The sequence below is a fragment of the Eubalaena glacialis genome, chromosome 3, assembly GCF_028564815.1.
Source record: "Eubalaena glacialis isolate mEubGla1 chromosome 3, mEubGla1.1.hap2.+ XY, whole genome shotgun sequence".
NCBI classification, from domain to species: Eukaryota; Metazoa; Chordata; class Mammalia; order Artiodactyla; family Balaenidae; genus Eubalaena; species Eubalaena glacialis.
This window is the reverse complement of record NC_083718.1, coordinates 93,470,238-93,491,318: the sequence shown is the minus strand read 5'-3', so window position 1 is coordinate 93,491,318 and position 21,081 is coordinate 93,470,238. Positions and strand designations below refer to the sequence as shown.

General features: G+C 34.0%; 1 protein-coding gene across 2 annotated transcripts in view; it reads left to right on the top strand.

The window, feature by feature from the left end:
• The window catches only part of SYCP1 (synaptonemal complex protein 1), a 164,667-nt gene that overhangs the window by 53,035 nt on the left and 90,551 nt on the right, over positions 1-21,081 (top strand). For both annotated transcript variants that reach the window (XM_061186137.1, XM_061186136.1), the window contains exons 12-15: positions 1,005-1,099; positions 1,604-1,788; positions 3,023-3,090; positions 13,382-13,443. In XM_061186137.1, the coding sequence (XP_061042120.1) occupies positions 1,005-1,099; positions 1,604-1,788; positions 3,023-3,090; positions 13,382-13,443 (410 nt within the window). The remainder of the gene's footprint in view (positions 1-1,004; positions 1,100-1,603; positions 1,789-3,022; positions 3,091-13,381; positions 13,444-21,081) is intronic.

Genomic DNA, 21,081 nt, shown 5'->3' with positions numbered 1-21,081 from the left:
TATCTTTGATTATTTGTCTGCCTGCCCAGTTGTACTGTAAATACCTTGAATTTTAAGGTCCAGTTTCTGTATACACTATACCATCATTACCATCATCATAATAGTATTTAACATTTGTTGACTATATGCTAGAAAACACTGTGGTTAAATGTTTTAAGTGCATTATCGTGTGTAATCCTAACAGGAACTCTTCAAGATATGAATAACTATCATTTTACATGTGGGAAAAGTAGAGAGAGATTGGTTAAGTATCATGCCCAAGTGTAGGTAACTAGTAAAAGGAAATAGAATAATTTGAACCCAGAGAAGGGCATGAACTTTTTTCTCTTAGTGTTTTTTATGAGGTTGAAAAGTGAATGCATACGTATAAAGCATATAAATTAGCACCTGGCACTTAGGATTTAGTAAATATTTAGCTATCAAGTGGAGTCAGTAGCTTTTTTTCATAATATTTAAATAAGTAAATGCAATTATTTAGAAAAATATAAAAATCAAGATAGGGAATAATGAAAATCATGAATAATTTCACCATTAGGAGAAAAATTACTTTTGAGATTTTTATGTGTATTCTTTCCTTTCACATGCACTATTTATATAAATACTGTTTTTAACTTGACCTTTTTATTCTATGAGTTTTATGAATATCCAAATTAGTAATAAATAAATAAACATCTGTATCATCATTTACAGTGGCTGGCTACATGATATACCATTGTATCACCATAATTTAATCTGTCTCCTTTTGGATATTTAGGTTGTTTCCAATGTTTAGCTACTACTAAAAAATGTAGCACAAAATGTCCCTATATATTCACCTTTGAGTCCTTGGGCAATAACAATCTTGAAAGGTCAGTAAAAGGTGATCATATCAGTGCATCTGTATATGCATAATTCTCTCTCATTTTGGAGTATGTAATAGAGGAAAAAGTAATTGTTACAAATAATTTGTTTCCTTGGTATGTGTTTTTTATTAAGTATTACCTATCTACAACTTTCTCTTTTAGAATTACAGAATGAAAACTTAAAAGAATCAAATGAGAAGCAGGATCATTTGACATCAGAACTAGAAGATATTAAAATGTCTTTGCAAAGAAGTGTGGTATGATTTAAAAACTGATTAGTGTGTGATAATTCTCACACCATCAGTCAGTCAACAAATATTTATTGAATGCTAATACTATGTACAAGGACCTGAAGCTTCAAATAGAGAAGATACAATCTCTGTCTACAAATGCTTATAGTTTAGAGACATTTGATAAAAACATATCAAAAGTATAACAAATACAAGACTATGCTAGATACCAACATGATTCAGGCAAAAATTCTACAATATTTCTAAGAATTGAAAGAACATTATGGGGTGGATTGGTTAGGAAGACTCCATGGAGAGGTTGGGAGTATAGGTGGGCTTTGGAGGAATGGTGAATTGAAATAAGAGTAGTGGGTGTGGCACTCCAGATTGGCCAGGGTGGAGTAGAGGAGGGGTGAAAGGATAAGGAGAGAGGGAGGGAGAGGCAGTGAATTACAGAAAGCAGATGAATTCAGCCTTTTTTCTTAAGGCCCTTGGTTCATAGGGGTTTTTTTTATACTTTATTTCATTTAGAGTACTCAAAAGGCTTTAGAGGAAGATTTACAAATAGCAACAACAAAAATATATCAGCTCACTGGAGAAAAAGAAGCGCAAATGGAAGAATTTAATGAAGCTAAAGCTGCCCATTCATTTGTGGTTACTGAACTTAAAACTACTACCTGCAACTTGAAAGAATTATTGACAACAGAACAGCAAAGGTAAAAATACTTCTTATTTAGCTGAATAAAAGCAATTTACTTCTAATATTCAGTGCCATTTTCTATTCATTGACAACTGATTTGTAATTCCTATAACAACTATAACCAAGTCTCTTTTTTATATATAAAGTGGGAACACATTTTAAGAGTTTGTATTGCATAGGCAGGTATACCAGGAAAAGATAGCAGGTATTCTCTAGGATAGTTCCCATGCATGCTTTTCATAGAGTTAAGCAATATAGACAAGCTCATAAGGGCTGATGCAGTGATATCACATATTTAATTAAACTGTGGGTTATTATATAGAAATAACTTCCTAGGTTGTTGGTTTGTTTTACTGGGGTCTGTAACCTTCTTTCTGATTTATAAATTTAGCAGCTAGCCTGGTACAGAGTAGGTACTCAAACATTTTTAATAAATCAATGGATTAATGAATATGGTTAGGTATATATAAAATATTCATCTGCATTTCATCTAAATAGTTTTTCTAAAACTTGAGTTAAAAACTTCCTCTGTTTTCCACTACTTTGTATTAAGGAAATGTTCATATAAAGTTGTGTTATGAGGCCTAGGTAATTATTTTTGTCCCATTAGTATAAGGGTTAATTAAGTCTGGAAGATGAAAGAGAGGAATAAGCTTCTCTCTGAAGTCATGACCTGGGCCTAGTAGAGTTTCTTCTCTACTGCTTGTGTATAGTGAAGGAAGGAAAACTAGATATTCTAGCTCAGCTAATCTTGTATATTCTTGATTGACCTATCCAGGTGATTTTCAGATTTTCAAATTTTAAGTGACCTTGGATGTCATCTGTTCCAATTACCTCAGTTTTATAGATGAGGAAATGGAAAGCCAGTGGAGTTAAGTGAATTGGGTAATTCTCATATTTATATTTTTCCTAAGGCAGAATTCAGTATAATAGTAGTTATATACTCAATCTCTTTCAAAGTTCTAGGATGCATTAATTTGATTATCATCGATAGCTAAGAGATAAATCATGACAATAAGTTTGAGGTTTTATGTAGATGTAATTAATATACAACTGTGTATGTATAATAGTAATATCTTGTTTTGAAATGTTACACTATCTGGCACAAAGTAGGTTGTCAAGAAATGTGCAATAATTGAATGAGTGAATCTATGATAAGATATACTGTTGCTAAATTGCACCAGTTTTAGTTACTAGATGAATTCTGACTAAAAGAATATTTTACATTATGAACTAATATATTTTACAAGATTGGAAAGAAGTGAAGATCAATTGAAAGTACTTACCATGGAGCTTCAGAAGAAATCAAGTGATCTGGGTAAGTTTTAGAGAATAACATATATACATGATAATATTAGCCAATTATAAAACCATCAACATTATTTCAGAATAAAATATAGTTTCTCCTCCATCATTTACCAATAGTGATTATTTGATAACTATTAATTTGATTTTTCAAAGATAGAAAATTTAAATCTTAAGAAAGACTTTTCAGTTTCATTATGCAGCTCATAGATACCTAGAAGTGTAAGGAGCCTAAGAGATGTTTTTGTAGTCTTTTTTTTTTTATATATATATTTTTATACAGCAGTTTCTTATTAGTCATCAGTTTTATCCACATCAGTGTATACATGTCAATCCCAATCCGCCAGTTCATCCCACCCACAGCCCCACCCCCCGCCGCTTTCCCCCCTTGGTGTGCATACATTTGTTCTCTACATCTGTGTCTCAACTTCTGCCCTGCAAACCGGTTCATCTGTACCATTTTTCTAGGTTCCACATATATGCGTTAATATACGATATTTCTTTTTCTCTTTCTGACTTCACTCTGTATGACAGTCTCTAGATCCATCCACGTCTCAACAAATGACCCAATTTCATTCCTTTTTATGGCTGAGTAATATTCCATTGTATATATGTACCACATCTTCTTTATCCAGTCGTCTGTTGTTAGGTTGCTTCCATGACCTGGCTATTGTAAATAGTGCTGCAATGAACATTGGGGTGCATGTGTCTTTTTGAATTACGGTTTTCTCTGGGTATATGCCCAGTAGTGGGATTGCTGGGTCAGATGGTAATTCTATTTTTAGTTTTTTAAGGAACCTCCATACTGTTCTCCATAGTGGCTGCATCAATTTACATTCCCACCAAGAGTGCAAGAGGGTTCCCTTTTCTCCACACCCTCTCCAGCATTTGCTGTTTGTAGGTTTTCTGATGATGCCCATTCTAACTGGTGTGAGGTGATACCTCAGTGTAGTTTTGATTTGCATTTCTCTAACAATTAGTGATGTTGAGCAGCTTTTCATGTGCTTCTTGGCCATCTGTATGTCTTCTTTGGAGAAATGTCTATTTAGGTCTTCTTCGCATTTTTGGATTGGGTTTTTTTTTTTTAATATTGAGCTGCATGAGCTGTTTATATATTTTGGAGATTAACCCTTTGTCTGCTGATTTGTTTGCAAATATTTTCTCCCACTCTGAGGGTTGTCTTTTCATCTTGTTCATGGTTTCCTTTGCTGTGCAAAAGCTTTTAAGTTTCATTAGGTCCCATTGTTTATTTTTGTTTTTATTTCCATTACTCTAGGAGGTGGATCAAAAAAGATCTTGCTGTGATTTATGTCAAAGCGTGTTCTTCCTATGTTTTCCTCTAAGAGTTTTATAGTGTCTGGTCTTACATTTAGATTTTGAATCCATTTTGAGTTTATTTTTGTGTATGGTGTTAGGGAGTGTTCTAATTTCATTCTTTTACATGTAGCTGTCCAGTTTTCCCAGCACCACTTATTGAAGAGACTGTCTTTTCTCCATTGTATATCCTTGCCGCCTTTGTCATAGATTAGTTGACCATAGGTGCATGGGTTTATCTCTGGGCTTTCTATCTTGTTCTGTTGATCTATATTTCTGTTTTTGTGCCAGGACCATATTGTCTTGATTACTGTAGCTTTGTAGTATAGTCTGAAGTGAGGGAGTCTGATTCCTCCAGCTCTGTTTTTCTCCCTCAAGACTGCTTTGGCTATTCGGGGTCTTTTGTGTCTCCATACAAATTTTAAGATTTTTTGTTCTAATTCTGTAAAAACTGCCATTGGTAATTTGATAGGGATTGCGTTGAATCTGTAGATTGCTTTGGGTAGTATAGTCATTTTCACAATACTGATTCTTCCAATCCAAGAACATGGCATATCTCTCCATCTGTTGGTATCATCTTTAATTTCTTTCATCAGTGTCTTATAGATTTCTGCATACAGGTCTTTTGTCTCCCTAGGTAGGTTTATTCCTAGGTATTTTCTTTTTGTTGCAATGGTAAATGACAGTGTTTCCTTAATTTCTCCTTCAGGTTTTTCATCATTAGTATATAGGAATGCAAGAGATTTCTGTGCATTAATTTTGTATCCTGCAACTTTACCAAATTCATTGATTAGCTCTAGTAGTTTTCTGGTGGCATTTTTAGGATTCTGTATGTATAGTATCATGTCATCTGCAAACAGTGACAGTTTCACTTCTTCATTTCCAATTTGTATTCCTTTTATTTCTTTGTCTTCTCTGATTGCTGTGGCTAGGACTTCCAAAACTATGTTGAATAACAGTGGTGAGAGTGGACATCCTTGTCCTGTTCCTGATCTTAGAGGAAATGCTTTCAGTTTTTCACCATTGAGAATGATGTTTGCTGTGGGTTTGTCATATATGGCCTTTATTATGTTGAGGTAGGTTCCCTCTATGCCCACTTTCTGGATAGTTTTTATCATAAATGGGTGTTGAATTTTGTCAAAAGCTTTTTCTGCATCTATTGAGATGATCGTATGGTTTTTATTCTTCAGTTTGTTAATATGGTGTATCACATTGATTGATTTGCGTATATTGAAGAATCCTTGCATCTCTGGGATAAATCCCACTTGATCATGGTGTATGATCCTTTTAACGTGTTGTTGGATTTTGTTTGCTAGTATTTTGTTGAGGATTTTTGCATCTATGTTCATCAGTAATAATTGGTCTGTAATTTTCTTTTTTTGTAGTATCTTTGTCTGGTTTTGGTATCAGGGTGATGGTGGCCTCGTAGACTGAGTTTGGGAGTGTTCCTTCCTCTGCAATTGTTTGGAAGAGTTTGAGAAGGATGGGTGTTAGCTCTTCTCTAAATGTTTGATAGAATTCACCTGTGAAGCCATCTGGTCCTGGACTTTTGTTTGTTGGAAGATTTTTAATCACAGTTTCTATTTCATTACTTGTGATTGGTCTGTTCATATTATTTTCTATTTCTTCCTGGTTCAGTCTTGGAAGGTTATACCTTTCTAAGAATTTGTCCATTTCTTCCAGGTTGTCCATTTTATTGGCATAGAGTTGCTTGTAGTAGTCTCTTAGGATGCTTTGTATTTCTGCAGTGTCTGTTGTAACTTCTCCTTTTTCATTTCTAATTTTATTGATTTGAGTCCTCTCCCTCTTTTTCTTGATGAGTCTGGCTAATGGCTTATCAATTTTGTTTATCTTCTCAAAGAACCAGCTTTTAGTTTTATTGATCTTTGCTATTGTTTTCTTTGTTTCTATTTCATTTATTTCTGCTGTGATCTTTAGGATTTCTTTCCTTCTGCTAACTTTGGGTTTTGTTTGTTCTTCTTTCTCTAGTTCCTTTAGGTGTAAGGTTAGATTGTTTATTTGAGTTTTTTTTGTTTCTTTAGGTAGGCTTGTATAGCTGTAAACTTCCCTCTTAGAACTGCTTTTGCTGCATCCCGTAGGTTTTGGATCATCGTGTTTTCATTGTCATTTGTCTCTAGGTATTTTTTGATTTCCTCTTTGATTTCTTCAGTGATCTCTTGGTTATTTAGTAACGTATTGTTTAGCCTCCATGCGTTTGTGTTTTTTACGATTTTTCCCTGTAATTCATTTCTAATCTCATAGCATTGTGGTCAGAAAAGATGGTTCATATGATTTCAATTTTCTTAAATTTACTGTGGCTTGATTTGTGACCCAAGATGTGATCTATCCTGGAGAATATTCCATGTGCACTTGAGAAGAAAGTGTAGTCTGCTGTTTTTGGATGGAATGTCCTATAAATATCAGTTAAATCTATCTGGTCTAGTGTGTCATTTAAAGCTTGTGTTTCCTTATTAATTTTCTGTTTGGATGATGTGTCCATTGGTGTAAGTGAGGTGTTAAAGTCCCCCACTATTATGGTGTTACTGTCGATTTCCTCTTTTATAGCTGTTAGCAGTTGCCTTATGTATTGAGGTGCTCCTATGTTGGGTGCATATATATTTATAATTGCTATATCTTCTTCTTGGATTGATCCCTTGATCATTATGTAGTGTCCTTCCTTGTCTCTTGTAACATTCTTTATTTTAAAGTATATTTTATCTGATATGAGTATTGCTACTCCAGCTTTCTTTTGATTTCCATTTGCATGGAATATCTTTTTCCATGCCCTCACTTTCAGTCTGTATGTGTCCCTAGGCCTAAAGTGGGTCTCTTGTAGACAGCATATATATGCGTCTTGTTTTTATGTCCATTCAGCAAGCCTGTGTCTTTTGGTTGGAGCATTTAATCCATTCACGTTTAAGGTAATTATTGATATGTATGTTCCTATGACCATTTTCTTAATTGTTTTGGGTTTGTTTTTGTAGATCCTTTTCTTCTCTTGTGTTTCCCACTTAGCAAAGTTCCTTTAGCATTTGTTGTAGAGCTGGTTTGGTGGTGCTGAATTCTCTTAGCTTTTGCTTGTCTGTAAAGCTTTTGATTTCTCCATCGAATCTGAATGAGATCCTTGCCAGGTAGAGTAATCTTAGTTGTAGGTTCTTCCCTTTCATCACTTTAAGTATATCACGCCACTCCCTTCTGGCTTGTAGAGTTTCTGCTAGAAAATCAGCTGTTAACCTTATGAGAGTTCCCTTGTATGTTATTTGTCATTTTTCCCTTGCTGCTTTCAGTAATTTTTCTTTGTCTTTAATTTTTGCCAATTTGATTACTATGTGTCTTGGCGTGTTTCTCTTTGGGTTTATCCTGTATGGGACTCTCTGCGCTTTCTGGAGTTGGGTGGCTATTTCCTTTCCCATGTTAGGGAAGTTTTCGACTATAATCTCTTCAAATATTTTCTTGGGTCATTTCTCTCTGTCTTCTCTTTCTGGCACCCCTATAATGCGAATGTTGTTGCATTTAAATGTTGTCCCAGAGGTCTCTTAGGATGTCTTCATTTCTTTTCATTCTTTTTCTTTATTCTGTTCTGCAGCAGTGAATTCCACCATTCTGTCTTCCAGGTCACTAATCCGTTTTTCTGCCTCAGTTATTCTTCTGTTGATTCCTTCTAGTGTAGTTTTCATTTCAGTTATTGTACTGTTCATCTCTGTTTGTTCTTTAATTCTTCTAGGTCTTTGTTAAACATTTCTTGCACCTTCTCGATCTTTGCCTCCATTCTTTTTCTGAGGTCCTGGATCATCTTCACTATCATTATTCTGAATTCTTTTTCTGGAAGGTTGCCTATCTCCACTTCATTTAGTTGTTTTTCTGGGGTTTTATCTTGTTCCTTCATGTGGTACATAGCTCTCTGCCTTTTCATCTTGTCTATCTTTCTGTGAATGTGGTTTTCATTCCACAGGTTGCAGGATTGTAATTCTTCTTGCTTCTGCTCTCTGCCCACTGGTGGATGAGGGTATCTAAGAGGCTTGTGCCTGAAACTGCCTTTTACCCCTTGCTCTCTTTCTAGACAGTTGCCATGGGTTTTTAGGCTCTGCATATGGGAAGAGAAGATTCCTTCCATAGTGTTACAAACGTGCGCTTGATGCATTCTCAAGATTGTAGTGGCTGGCTAGGGAAGTCTGAAATGTGTAGGGTAGGTTGGAACTCTGGAGCATGGCCTGAAGCTGCTGCCCACGGGTGGAATGTCTTCCTCCTGTAGTCTTTTTGTTCTTAATTTAGGATTCAGAGGCCTTAATAGTAATTCTTAGTGGGAAATGTCTTATATTTTGATTGAATTTTGAAATTTCATTTATTAGCCATGTTGGATTATGAACTATTTACAGGAAAATGTGACCCTATTTTATCATGTGGTGTTTTTAATACTCAACTTTCATGGCTAAAAGAGAGAGAAGTTTGTAGTTATTTTGTGAACTTATGACCATTTAGTTAGCTAATTCTAATAAGTCTATGCTTCATATTTATAAAGCTTCATATTTACAATTGTGGAGAATTATAAACATTTTTTTCCAATTTTGGTGAAAAGCATTATTTTATAAATTAAGATAATTCATGGATTGGCAGGCATTTTTCTGGAAATCTCTATAAGTTTCTATAATCTTTATTATTAACTTTGAATACTAATATAATTAAAATAATTGTAAGCAGTAGTGCCTGTTAGGATGTTTGGTTGAACTTTGAAACCCTATTTATGATTTTCCTTTTGCAATGCTTACTTTTCCATTATAGACTAGACTCACAGTTTTGAACATCCAAAATTGTACTATCCAATGGTAAATAATATTTTTAGTTATTATTTTACATTAGAATGATTGTGAATGCATTTTTCACCCATTTTTTAAATCTTCCTTTAGAGCATAACATACTGTCTTAAATCACTGCATATACCTATGTTCTTTAGAATTGGTCAATTGAATGTTGTAGACTAAGGAATAATTCAATCTGATATTGAATATAAGTGGCTGTTATTGTCATATTGAAAGATCGAATGCATAATATGATTTTTCTCTTAGTAGAGCAATATATTATGAGAAGTTTGGTTAAGGAATTCCAGAACTGTGAAATAGTTCTATGTGTGTTTCTTAGCACTATCTTAGGTGGAAACATATACAAGAAGTGAAATACCATGTTCTTGAGAAATCTCTAATTATTGTAGGAGAAAGTTTGAATTCATAAAATCATTAGAACCATGTTTCAAAAATTAAAGGAGTGAGAGAGACTTCGATTTAGGATTAGGGAAGGAAGTATTAGAACTTCTATTTCTATTTATTTTTAATGCTTTATATATGTTTTATAATGAATAATATAGTATATGTATTTTATGTAAATTTATAAAATATAAATATGTATTTGTATTGTATAAATATTTATATATTTGGAGTGAATGCTCACAGATTTCTTATTGATGGAAATGTGTTAATGCTGTTAACAAGAGGAAGCCAAAGGTATCAATGTGGACTGCAGAGTTGGAAAAGGCTTTATAGAAGAGGTAGATTTAAAAAACAAAGTAGAGTTTAAGGTATAGAGAGGATTTGGATAGTTGTAGAGAATGATGGAGTGTGCAAAGTATTATGTTTAGGAGAGTATCATTAACAATGATGTAAGTACTCAACATTAGTTTGTTTCCTTCTTTGGTTGATCGTATAATTCTCAAAACCAAAAAATCTTCTTTCTCCCTTATCTTTCACTTCTAATTGGTTATCTAATGCTGTTGTTTCTAACTCTTAATATCTAGCTCTTAAAATCTAACTAATTTAAGAATTTTTAACTCTTAAATATCTTTTGAATCTTCCCCCTTTTCTTCATCTCCACAGACCTAGAACAGTTCAAGTCCTCATTTCCTCTTTCCTGGTTTTTAGAGTTTCAAGCACATTCTCTTAGCCTAGGAGAGGGATGCATGTGAGTAACATAATGGAACACAAATTGTATCTGGGACATTATCATCAAACCATGCTTCATATTACCCTCATTTGTCCTCATCTTTGTTCATCTCTTTTTGTGTTTACTAGGCTTCTATTTGCTTTGGCCTTTATTCATAACCTTCTTTCTTACCGCAATAGCCCTCATTCTTACTGCATTGTTTCCTGGCTACACTTTGCATTCTTCCTTAATGATATTTTCATAGGCTTACATCTTGGTTAGTGTATGCCTCCATTGTCCCCTCAGGAGTTACAATCATTGACCTATCCTAAGACCACTGTTATTCTGTGCACTCCTCAGATACAGCCTACTCTACCCCTTATATCTTGACATTAGATTGGAACCAGACATCTCTGACCAGAACTAATTGCAGTATCTTTAGAATCAATCTTTTTGTTTCCAGTCTTGTCTACCTTTTGTTCATTCTCTGCATTTATGCTAGAGTGTTCCTTTAAAAATACAAATCTGACTATTCTGTGTTGCAGATTTAAGAGCCATCTAATTGCCTAAGTTCAAACTCTTTGTCTCTTCATTGTTCATTTAAAGAATGAGGTAGTGCATACCAAGTAAGCTAAAGGCAACTGTAAATTCAGGATCTTTGTCAAATAGTTTTTTGTGTTTCTTTACTTGGTACAGTTTTCTTTGCTTCTTCATGTGTCTCCCATCTTCAGTTCAGTCTAATATAGCTCTAAACAGGTTTTACTCCTGTGGTCAGTTTTCTATCTCTGTGCCCACATTTATTTTCACTCTGGTTGTATAATAGATTCTCCCTCTAGTTTTTTCTATTGCTTCTTCTTTGTTTATTAGATACTACAATAACTATTGAAATTAGACTTAGATGTTTCTCATTTAGCTTTGGATATTAATTAGGAACATAACAGACATGGTCTTTGTTCTCATGAGATTTTGCACTCTACTTGGAGACACATAAAATGAATAATTACAAATAAATATTTAATTACAAATTGGGATAAGTGCTATGAAGGAAATGAAAATGACAAAATATAAGAAAATAATAAGGCCTAATCTAGATTTGGTGATCAAGGATGGCCTTAAACTGAGACCTAAATAAGTGAGATTTAGTTAAGGGAAAGCATGTGAGTTGGAGAGAGCTTTTCAGTCAGGAGGAAAAGCATGTAGAAATGCCCTGAGGTGTGAAGGAGCTTGGTTAATACATGTGAGTGAATGAAAACCTTTGTGACTAAGTGTAAGAAGAAATATGGAAAGGGGAATGAAGTGAGTATGGGGTGATAAGGACCAAATCAGGTAGGGCCAAGGAAAGGAATTTTGATTTTATTCTGCTGGCAAAGGAACACCACTGAAAGATTTTAATTAGATGAATGACATGATCTTGTTTGCATTTTTAAAGGATCATTGTCACTTCTGTATGGAAGGTAAATTTGATGTTGGGTGGGGAGTGTTGGTAGTGAGGAATAGAAGTGGAGAAATCAGATTGGAGGCTATTCAAATGGTACAGCTATGAAAGAATGTCTTTTAAAAATGGAATCATCACACTTCTCCTAGCATTTGGTGAGCCCATTAATCTGAGGACATTTTGTCTGTCTTCAGCTCCGAAAAATTTTCTTCCCTTTTTTTTTCTCTTCTCGTGTCATTGTTCTCTCTCTCCCTCTCCCTCTCTCTCCGTAAGTCCCGATAAGTAGATTTTGCAACTTCTGGATCTATCCTTCATGTTTTAAAGTTTTTCCCTTACACTTTCTACCTTCTAGTTCTTTTTCTGCAGAACTTGGGGAAAAATTTTTTTTTTGCATCCTCCTCCTAATTCAATCTTCAGGTATGTTTGTTTTGCTATTTTAAGAATCTTAGTTGTCTAATTTAAATTTTTAAAGAGCTCTAGGTAATTTATTTCATGGCTATAGTATCCTGTTGGAACTTAACTATACTTAGCAATTATAAAATTTTTTCTCCTTGGATTTTATTTTAGTTCTCTTAATTGAATTTGTACCTCGCTTTCATGGTTTTGCTCTTCTTCACTAATTGTTGATTCTTGATTGTTTACTCATCTAAGTATTTGAGAGTCCATATTCACCCACGTGTGTGTTACAATCTGATTCTTCTGATTATGGGGAGAGATGGGAGGTGCTATAAGGAAGGGTGGGCTTGGTAGCCTGTCTTTTGGTTATAGGGAATGCTTATTCTGCTTAGAGTTTATGAGCTGGGAATTAGTCCCTTTGGGTCTAACTCCCAGAATCCTTGATTTAACCTGAGATGGGCTGTGTGGTGGGGGGTGTGGTCACCTGGTATAGTTGTTCACATAACCTGATTGAATTAATATGAGTTCTCCCCCCTCAGCCTCCAAGGATTCTTCAACGTTTTGGTTTGTTAACATTAGGCTGTCTTGTTTTGTTAATATGTGTGTGTGTGTGTGTGTGTGTATATATATATAAAATTTTTTTTTTTAATTTATGGGATTGGGGGTGAGAGAGAGTGGACACATGCTCAGTCCACTGTCTTTATTTTATTTTATTAAAAAAAATTTACTTATTTATTTTGGTTGTGCGGGTCTTGGTTGTGGCATGTGGGAACTTTTAGTTGCGGTGTGTGGACTTCTTAGTTGCGGCATGCATGTGGGATCTAGTTCCTTGACCAGGGATCGAACCCGGGACCCCTGCATTGGGAGCATGGAGTCTTACCCACTGGACCACCAGGGAAGTCCCAATCAGTCCACTATCTTTAACCAATCCTTGAGTTTTAAAAAATTAACTATTTTTACCTAAGCTGTGTGACTTCATTTTATATAGATCCATTGCTTATTTTGTTTAATGAAGTTTGGGCTCATTTGGTTGTGGAATTAATTTTATAGAAACAGTACTATTAATATTTATCCATTATTATTTAGCATAGTTCCATTTGGACTTCCTCTATGCTTTACAGCACTCTAGTTGCATTAACCCATCTCTTTTGGTTTTTCCCTTTCAAATGGAATTCTTATTTCTTGTCTCTCCTTTCCCATTTTTTAAAATCCAGCTTTTAACGCGTTTATATTCTTTTGATTTTTTTAGAAGAGATGACTAAGCTTAAAAATAACAAAGAAGTAGAACTTGAAGAATTGAAAAAAATCTTGGTAAGTGTATGGTTTCCCTTATTAATATGTAGCAATTATTTTTCAAAATAGTATTAAATCCAGTGACTTAGACTCTCATCCTATAGATGTCTTATGGTAGTTTTTCAACTAAAATATAAAAAAACTACATTTGGTTTTAGTGAAGCCACATTTCTTATCTCTATCAATTTTTATAGTATATTTTGATAACTGTCAGTGTAGGTGTTTATATTACTTAAGCATGTGTTGACAGTACATTTAAGTGAGATCAAATATGCCTATTATGTAGCTGATTGTAAATTTGGTGTGCGTTTGATAACTTTGAGCCACAAAGCTGCAATTTTGAGAAAGATATGTATGATATCTATTCAGTACCTATGTTTAGTATTCAAATAGAATCATATTTAATGAATTTGTTAGGGTAAGGCTTCATTATGTTTTACTTGATTATAGTGTGTAGAGCATGGGTTGGTAAACATTTTTGTAAAGGACTAGATAGTAAGTATTTTAGGCTTTGTGGCTATATACAGAATGTTAATTTTCTCCTCCCCCTCCATTTTTTTTTCTTTTATTTTTAACAATCTTATAAAAATGTAAGAACCATTCTTAGTTCAAGGGCCTACAAAAGAAGGTTGTGGGCTGATTTTGTCTCAGAGGCTGTAGTTTGCCAACCGTTGCTTATAGAAGACAATATTGTTTATGATTACAGATCTTTGATTTTGGGTTTAACCAATCACATCTCTACCTGATTTTGCAACTCCTAATTCTTCCATCTCTTGGGAAGCACTATTTCCAATGCTTATCCTTTCTTCAGTGAATTGCTTTTGCACAAATTCTTGCAAATAATAATATTTACATTTCTTTCAAATTTGATAATGTAAACTTATACTTCAGGTCTAAGCTTAAATATCAGTTCTTTAGAAATCTCTCTTGACATTCCTAGCTAGTTTAGGTCTCTATATAGCTTGTTCCTATAGCACCCTGAATTTTTCCTTTATAGCACTTATCACAAATGAAATTTAATTTATTTTTGGTATAATTATTTAAGGCTTTATTCGCCCTTTAGAGTCTCCTTTACTTAGCACAGTAGATGGCACATAGTAGGTGGTCAATAAATAAATAGTGGAATGCTCCAATAAGGGCTAAGAACCTTTGTCCTGTTTGCCCTGTAACCTCACTACTTAGCACAGTAACTGACACTTTGTAAGCACTTTATAAATATTTGTTGAATGAATTAATACTAAAGTATTATTTTTACAATCCTACATGGACAAGGATTGGTTTAGGTTTTGTTATATTTGAATAGCCGGTAGAGCATAATTAATATCTTGGTCCTTAGAATCATAATGCTTTGATGGTATCCAGCTTTTTACTTCTTAACTGTATGACCTAGAGCAATTTACCTAAATTCTTGATGCCTTGGTTTTTCCATGAAAATGGTTTTTCCATTTCTATGAAATGGGGGAAATAATTGTACATATCTCATAGGGTGGTTGTGAGGGATGAATAAGATACATTTATTCATTTAACAAACATTTGTTGAGTTCCTTTTATGGTATACTCTGGGGATGCACTGGGGAGCAAATGAATGCATATCCTGTTTTCATGGAGCTAGTCATGAAATAATCACACTTAAATACAAGCAGTCATTCAAAGGTAATAATACAATGGTGTCAAGGGCAATAAAGGATTAGTTCACAGTGTAATAAAGGGATTTGAACTATTTAGAGAGTTTAGGAGACGTTTTTTGAAAAAGTAAAGATTGAACTGGAATCCAGAGAAGGAAGGGAAGTGCTTATCAGGTGGAGAAAATATGTGCAAAGGTTCTTTGATAGGAAGGAGTATGGTGAATACAACATGGAGTGAAAGAAAGAGTGTGGTGCAAAATGAGGCTAGAGAGGTAGTAGGAGCCTGTTAATTCATGGCCCTTTAAAATCATATCAACAGAATTTTATGTTTATCCTAAGAGGAATGACAAGCTCTGAAGAATTTCAGCAGGGAGTGAATTGGTCAGATTTGCAATTTGAAGAGCTCATTTGGTTTGCAGTACGGAGAACACAATATATTAAGATAGAACAGTTAAGAATAGACAGACAATCACAGGAGCCAGAGAAGAGAACTTAGGCTGGGAGATGATGGTAGTAGTGAGATACTACTTTGAGAGATATTTAAGATTTAAATACTTTGGATTGATGTAGGGTATTGGTAATACCATTTGTTGAAAAGACTCTCCTTTTTCTTTATGTATGTATGTGTGTATGTATGTATTTATTTTTTTGGCTGCACCAAGTGGCTTGCGGGATCTAAGTTCCTCGACCAGGGATTGAACCTGAGCTCTCGGCAGTGAAAGTGCGGAGTCCTAACCATTGGACCGCCAGGGAATTCCCAAGACTCTCCTTTTTCTATTGAGTTACTTTTGCACATTTATAAAAAAAATCAATTGACCATATTTGTGTGGGTCTACTTCTGGGCTATTTCTGTTTCATTGACTTTTGTGGTCTATCCATTCACCAGTGTTTTGTTTATTGTAGCTTTATAGTGAGTCTTAGATTTGGGTAGTGTGATTCCTCCAGCTTTATTATTCTTTTGCATATAAATTTTATTTTTTAAATGTATTTATTTTTTGAATCTAATTGTATTTTATTTTATTTTTTCTTCCGGTTTTCTTGAGATATAATTGTCATACAGCACTGTATAAGTTTAAGGTCTACAGCATAATGATTTGACTTACATACATTACAATAAGTCTACATCCATCATATATAGATACAAAATGAAAGAAATAGAAAAAAAATTTTCCTTGTGATGAGAACTGTTAAGATTTACTGTCTTAACAACTTTCATAAATAACATACAGCAGTGTGAATTATATCACATTGTACGTTACATCCCTAGTACTGTTTATCTTATAACTGGAAGTTTGTGCCTTTTGGCAGCCTTCATCCAACTCCTTGTCCTCCCTTATTTTCCCCACCCCCATAACCATAAATCTCATCTCTGTTTTATGACTTTGTCTGTTTGTTTTGAAGTATAATTGACCTAAAACAGTATGCTAGTTCCTGTTGCACACCAGTGATTTGATATTTCTGTACATTTTGAAATGTTCACTGTGATAAGTCTAGTTACAGTATGTCACCATACAAAGATATTACATGGGTATTGACTATATTCCCCACACTGTACATTTCATACGTGTGACTCATTTATTTTGCAACTGGAAGTTTGTACCTCTTAGTCTTCTTTGCCTATTTCTTTCCTACCCTCACCTCTCTCCCCTCTGGCAACCACCTGTTTTTCCACTGTATCTATAACTCTGTTTCTGTTTTGTTGTGTCTGTTCATTTGTTTTGTTTTTTAGATTTCACATATAAGTGAAATCATACAGTATTTGCCTTTCTCTGTATGACTTATTTCAACATAATACCCTCTGGGTCCACCTATTTGTTGCAAATGACAAGATTTCATTTTTTTTATGGCTGTTATATATCTATCTATCTTTCTCACATATTCTTTATCTGTTCATCAATTGATAGGCATTTATGTTGCTTCCATATCTTAGCTATTGTAAATAATGCTGCAGTGCACATAAGGGTGCATATATCTTTTTGAGTTAGTGTTTTTGTTTCCTTCAGATAAATTCTCAGAAGTGAAATTGCTAGATCATATGGCAATTGTATTTTAAAATTTTTGAGAAACCTCCATCCTGTTTACCATAGTGGCTGCACCAATTTACATTCCCACCAACAATGCATGAGGGTTCCCTTTGTTCCACATCCTCACCAACACTTGTTATCTCTTATCTTTTGATAATAGCCATTCTGACAGATGGGAGGTGGTATCTCATTGTGGTTTTGATTTGCCTTTCCCTGATTAGTGGTGATGAGCATCTTTCATGTGCTGGTTGGACATCTTTATGTCTTTGGAAAAATCTCTCTTCAGATCCTTTTCCCTGTCCTATTTTATAATGGGGTTGTTTGTTTTTTTTGATGTTGAGTTGTATGAGTTCTTTGTTCCTTTGTATATTGTGGATATTAACCCCTTTTGGATGTATCATTTGCAAATATTTTCTCCCATTCAGTAGGTGGCCTTTTCATTTTTTTGATAGTTTCCTTTTCTATGCAAAAGTTTTTTAGTTTGATGTAGTCCAATTTGTTTATTTTGCTTTTGTTTCCCTTGCCTGAGGAAACATATCCAAAAAAAATATTGCTAACACTGATGTCAAATAGTGTACTGCCTATGTTTTCTCCTAGGAATTTTATGGTTTCAGGTCTTGCATTTAAGTCTTCAGTCTATTTTGAATTTATTTTTGTGCATGGTGTGAGAGAGTAGTCCAGTTTGATTCTTTTGCATGTAGCTGTCCAGTGTTCCCAATACCATTTATTAAAGAGGCTGTCTTTTCTGCATTGTATTTCTTGCTCTTTTGTTGTAGGTTAATTGATTATATAAGCATGGGCTTAGTTCTGCGCTCTCTGTTCTGTTCCATTGATCTATGTGTCTGTTTTGGTGCCAGTACCATACTGTTTTGATGACTGTAGCTTTGTGGTAGAGTTTGAAATCAGGGAGCATGATACCTCCTGCTTTGTTCTTTCTCAAGATCGTTTTGGCAATCTGAGGTCTTTTGTGTTTCCATACAAATTTTAGAATTATTGTAGTATAGTGAAAAATGCCATTGTTATTTTGATAGGGAATGCATTGAATTTATAGATTGCCTTGGGTAGTGTGGTTGTTTTAATGACATTAATTCTTTGAGTCCATGAATATGGTATATCTTTTCATCTTTTTTTTGTTTGTTTTCAATTTCTTTCATCAGTGTCTTATAGTTTTCCAGGTAGAGATCTTTACTTCCTTACTTAGAGTTATTCATAGGTATTTTATTCTCCTTGATGTGATTGTAAATGGGATTGCTTTCTTAATTTCTCTTTCTGATAGTTTGTTGTTAGTATATAGAACTGCAGCAGATTTCTGTGTATTAATTTGGTATCCTGTAACTTTACCGAATTCATGGATGAGTTCTAGTGGTTTTTTGGTGGTGTCTTTAGGATTTTCTGTTTACAGTATCATGTCATATGCACACAGTGACAGTTTTACTTCTTCCTTTCCGATTTGGATTCCTCTTATTTCTTTTTCTTGTATGATAGATGTGGCTAGGATTTCCAATTCTTTGTTAGGTAGAAGTGGCGAGTGTGGGCATCCTTGTCTTGCTCCTGATTTTAAAGGAAGTACTTTTGACTGTTGAGTATGATGTTAGCTGTGGGCTTGTCATATATGACCTTTATTATGTTGAGATATGTTCCCTCTATACTCACTTTCTGGAGAGTTTTTAACATAAATGGATATTGAATTTTGTCAAAAACTTTTTCCACATCTATTGAGATGATCATATAATTTTTATTCTTCAACTGGTTAATGTGGTGTATCACATTAATTTGCAGATATTGAGCCATCCTTGCATCCCTGGGATAAATCCCACTTGATCATGGTGTATGATCCTTTTAATGTATTGTTGAATTTGGTTTCCTAATATTTTGTTGAGGATTTTTGTATCTATGTTCGTCAACGATATTGGCCTGTAATCTTTTGTTTTTGTGATATCTTTGACTGGTTTTGCTAATAGGATAATACTGGCCTGGCAGGATTAGTTTGGAAGAGTTCCTACCTCTGCAGTTTTTTGGAATAGTTTGAGAAGGATAGGTGTTAATTCCCCTTTAAATGTTTGGTAGAATTCACCTATGAAGCCATCTGGTCCTGGCCTTTTGTTTGTTGGAAATTTTTTAAATTACTGATTCAATTTCATTACTGGTAATTGGTCTGTTTATTCTTTCTGTGTCTTCCTGGTTCAGTCTTGGAAAATGTACAATTCTAGGAATTTGTCCTTTTCTTCTAGGCTGTCCATTTTATTGGTGTAAAATTGTTCATAGTAATCTCTCATGATCCTTTGTATTTCTGTGGTATTGGTTGTATTTATCCTTTTTTATTTCTGATTTTATTGATTTGGGCCCTGTTTTTCTCTTGATGAGTCTCTTATTAAAGTTTATCAATTTTGTCTATTTTTTCAAATAACCAGCTCTTAGTTTTGTTGATCTTTTCTATTGTTTTCTTAGTCTCTCTTTTTAAAAATTTAGTTCTGATTTTTATGATTTTCTTCCTTCTACTAACTTTGGGTTTTGTGTGTTCTTTTTCTACTTCCTTTGGGTGTAAGTTTAAGCTATTTATTTGAGATTTTTCTTGTTTCCTGAGAGGTAGACTTGTATCACTATAAACCTCCCTCTTAGAACTACTTTTGCTGCATTGCTTAGATTTTGGATTGTTGTGTTTTCATTTTCATTTGTCACCACGTATTTTCTGATTTATTCTTTGATTTCTTCAGTGATCCACTGGTTGTTTAGTAGCATATTGTTTAGCCTTCACATGTTTGGGATTTTTTTTCCTTGTAGTTTTTTTCTTTGTAGTTGATTTCTAGTCTCATAGTGTTGTGGTCAGAAAAGATGCTTGATATGAATTGAATTTTCTTAAATTTACTGATTTTTTTTGTGGCCTAGCATGTGGTCTATCCTGGAAAAGGTTCCATGTATACTTGAAAAGAATGTCTATTCTGCTTTTGGATGGAATGTTCTGTATAGATATATTGAGTTCTTTTGGTCTAATGTGTCATTAAAGGCCAGTGTTTTATTGATTTTCTGTCTGGATAATCTGTCTATTGATGTAAGTGGGATGTTAAAGTTCCCTGCTATTATTGTGTTACTGTCAATTACTCCCTTTATGTCTGTTAATGTTTGCACTATGTATTTAGGTACTTCTATATGTTGGGTGCATATATATTTATAATTATTATATCATCCTTTTGATTAATCCCTTGATCATTATGTAATGTACTTCTTTGTCTCTTGTAACAGTCTTTGTTTTACTTTGTCTGATATAAGTATTGTTACCCTGGCTTTCTTCTGATTTACATTTGCATGGAATACCTTTTTCCATGCCCTCACTTTTAGTCTGTGTCTTTAGATCTGAAGTGAGTCTCTTGTAAGCAGCATATATATGGATCTTGTTTTTTTGCCCATTCAGGCACTCTGTGTCTTTTGTTGGGAGAATTTAGTCCATTAGTCCATTTCTTTTAAAGTAATTATTGATAGGTATGTTCTTATTGCTGTTTTTAAATTGGTTTTGTTGTATTTTTCAAAGTTAGACAGGTTTATTTTTTTGTAAGACCTGTCAGAACTTTCTTTCTTCCTCTTTTTTTTGTTGAACTATAGTTGATTTACAATATTGTGTTATTTTCAGGTGTATAGCATAGTGATTCGGTTTTTTGCAGATTATATTCCATTATAGGTTATCAAAAGATATTGGGTGTAATTCTGTGTGCTATACAGTATATTCTTGTTGCATATCTATTTTATTTATAGTAGTTTGTATTTGTTAACAGCATACCCCTAATTTGCCCCTCCCCACTTCCCTCTCCCCTTTGGTAACTACAAGTTTGTTTTCTACATCTGTGATTCTGTTTCTGTTTTGCATATACATTCATTTGTATTATTTTTTAGATTCCACATGTGATATAATATAGTATTTGTATTTCTCTCTCTGACTTATTTTACTAAGCATAATATTCTCTAGGTCTGTCCATGTTGCTGCAAATGGCAGTATTTCATTCTTTTTTATGGCT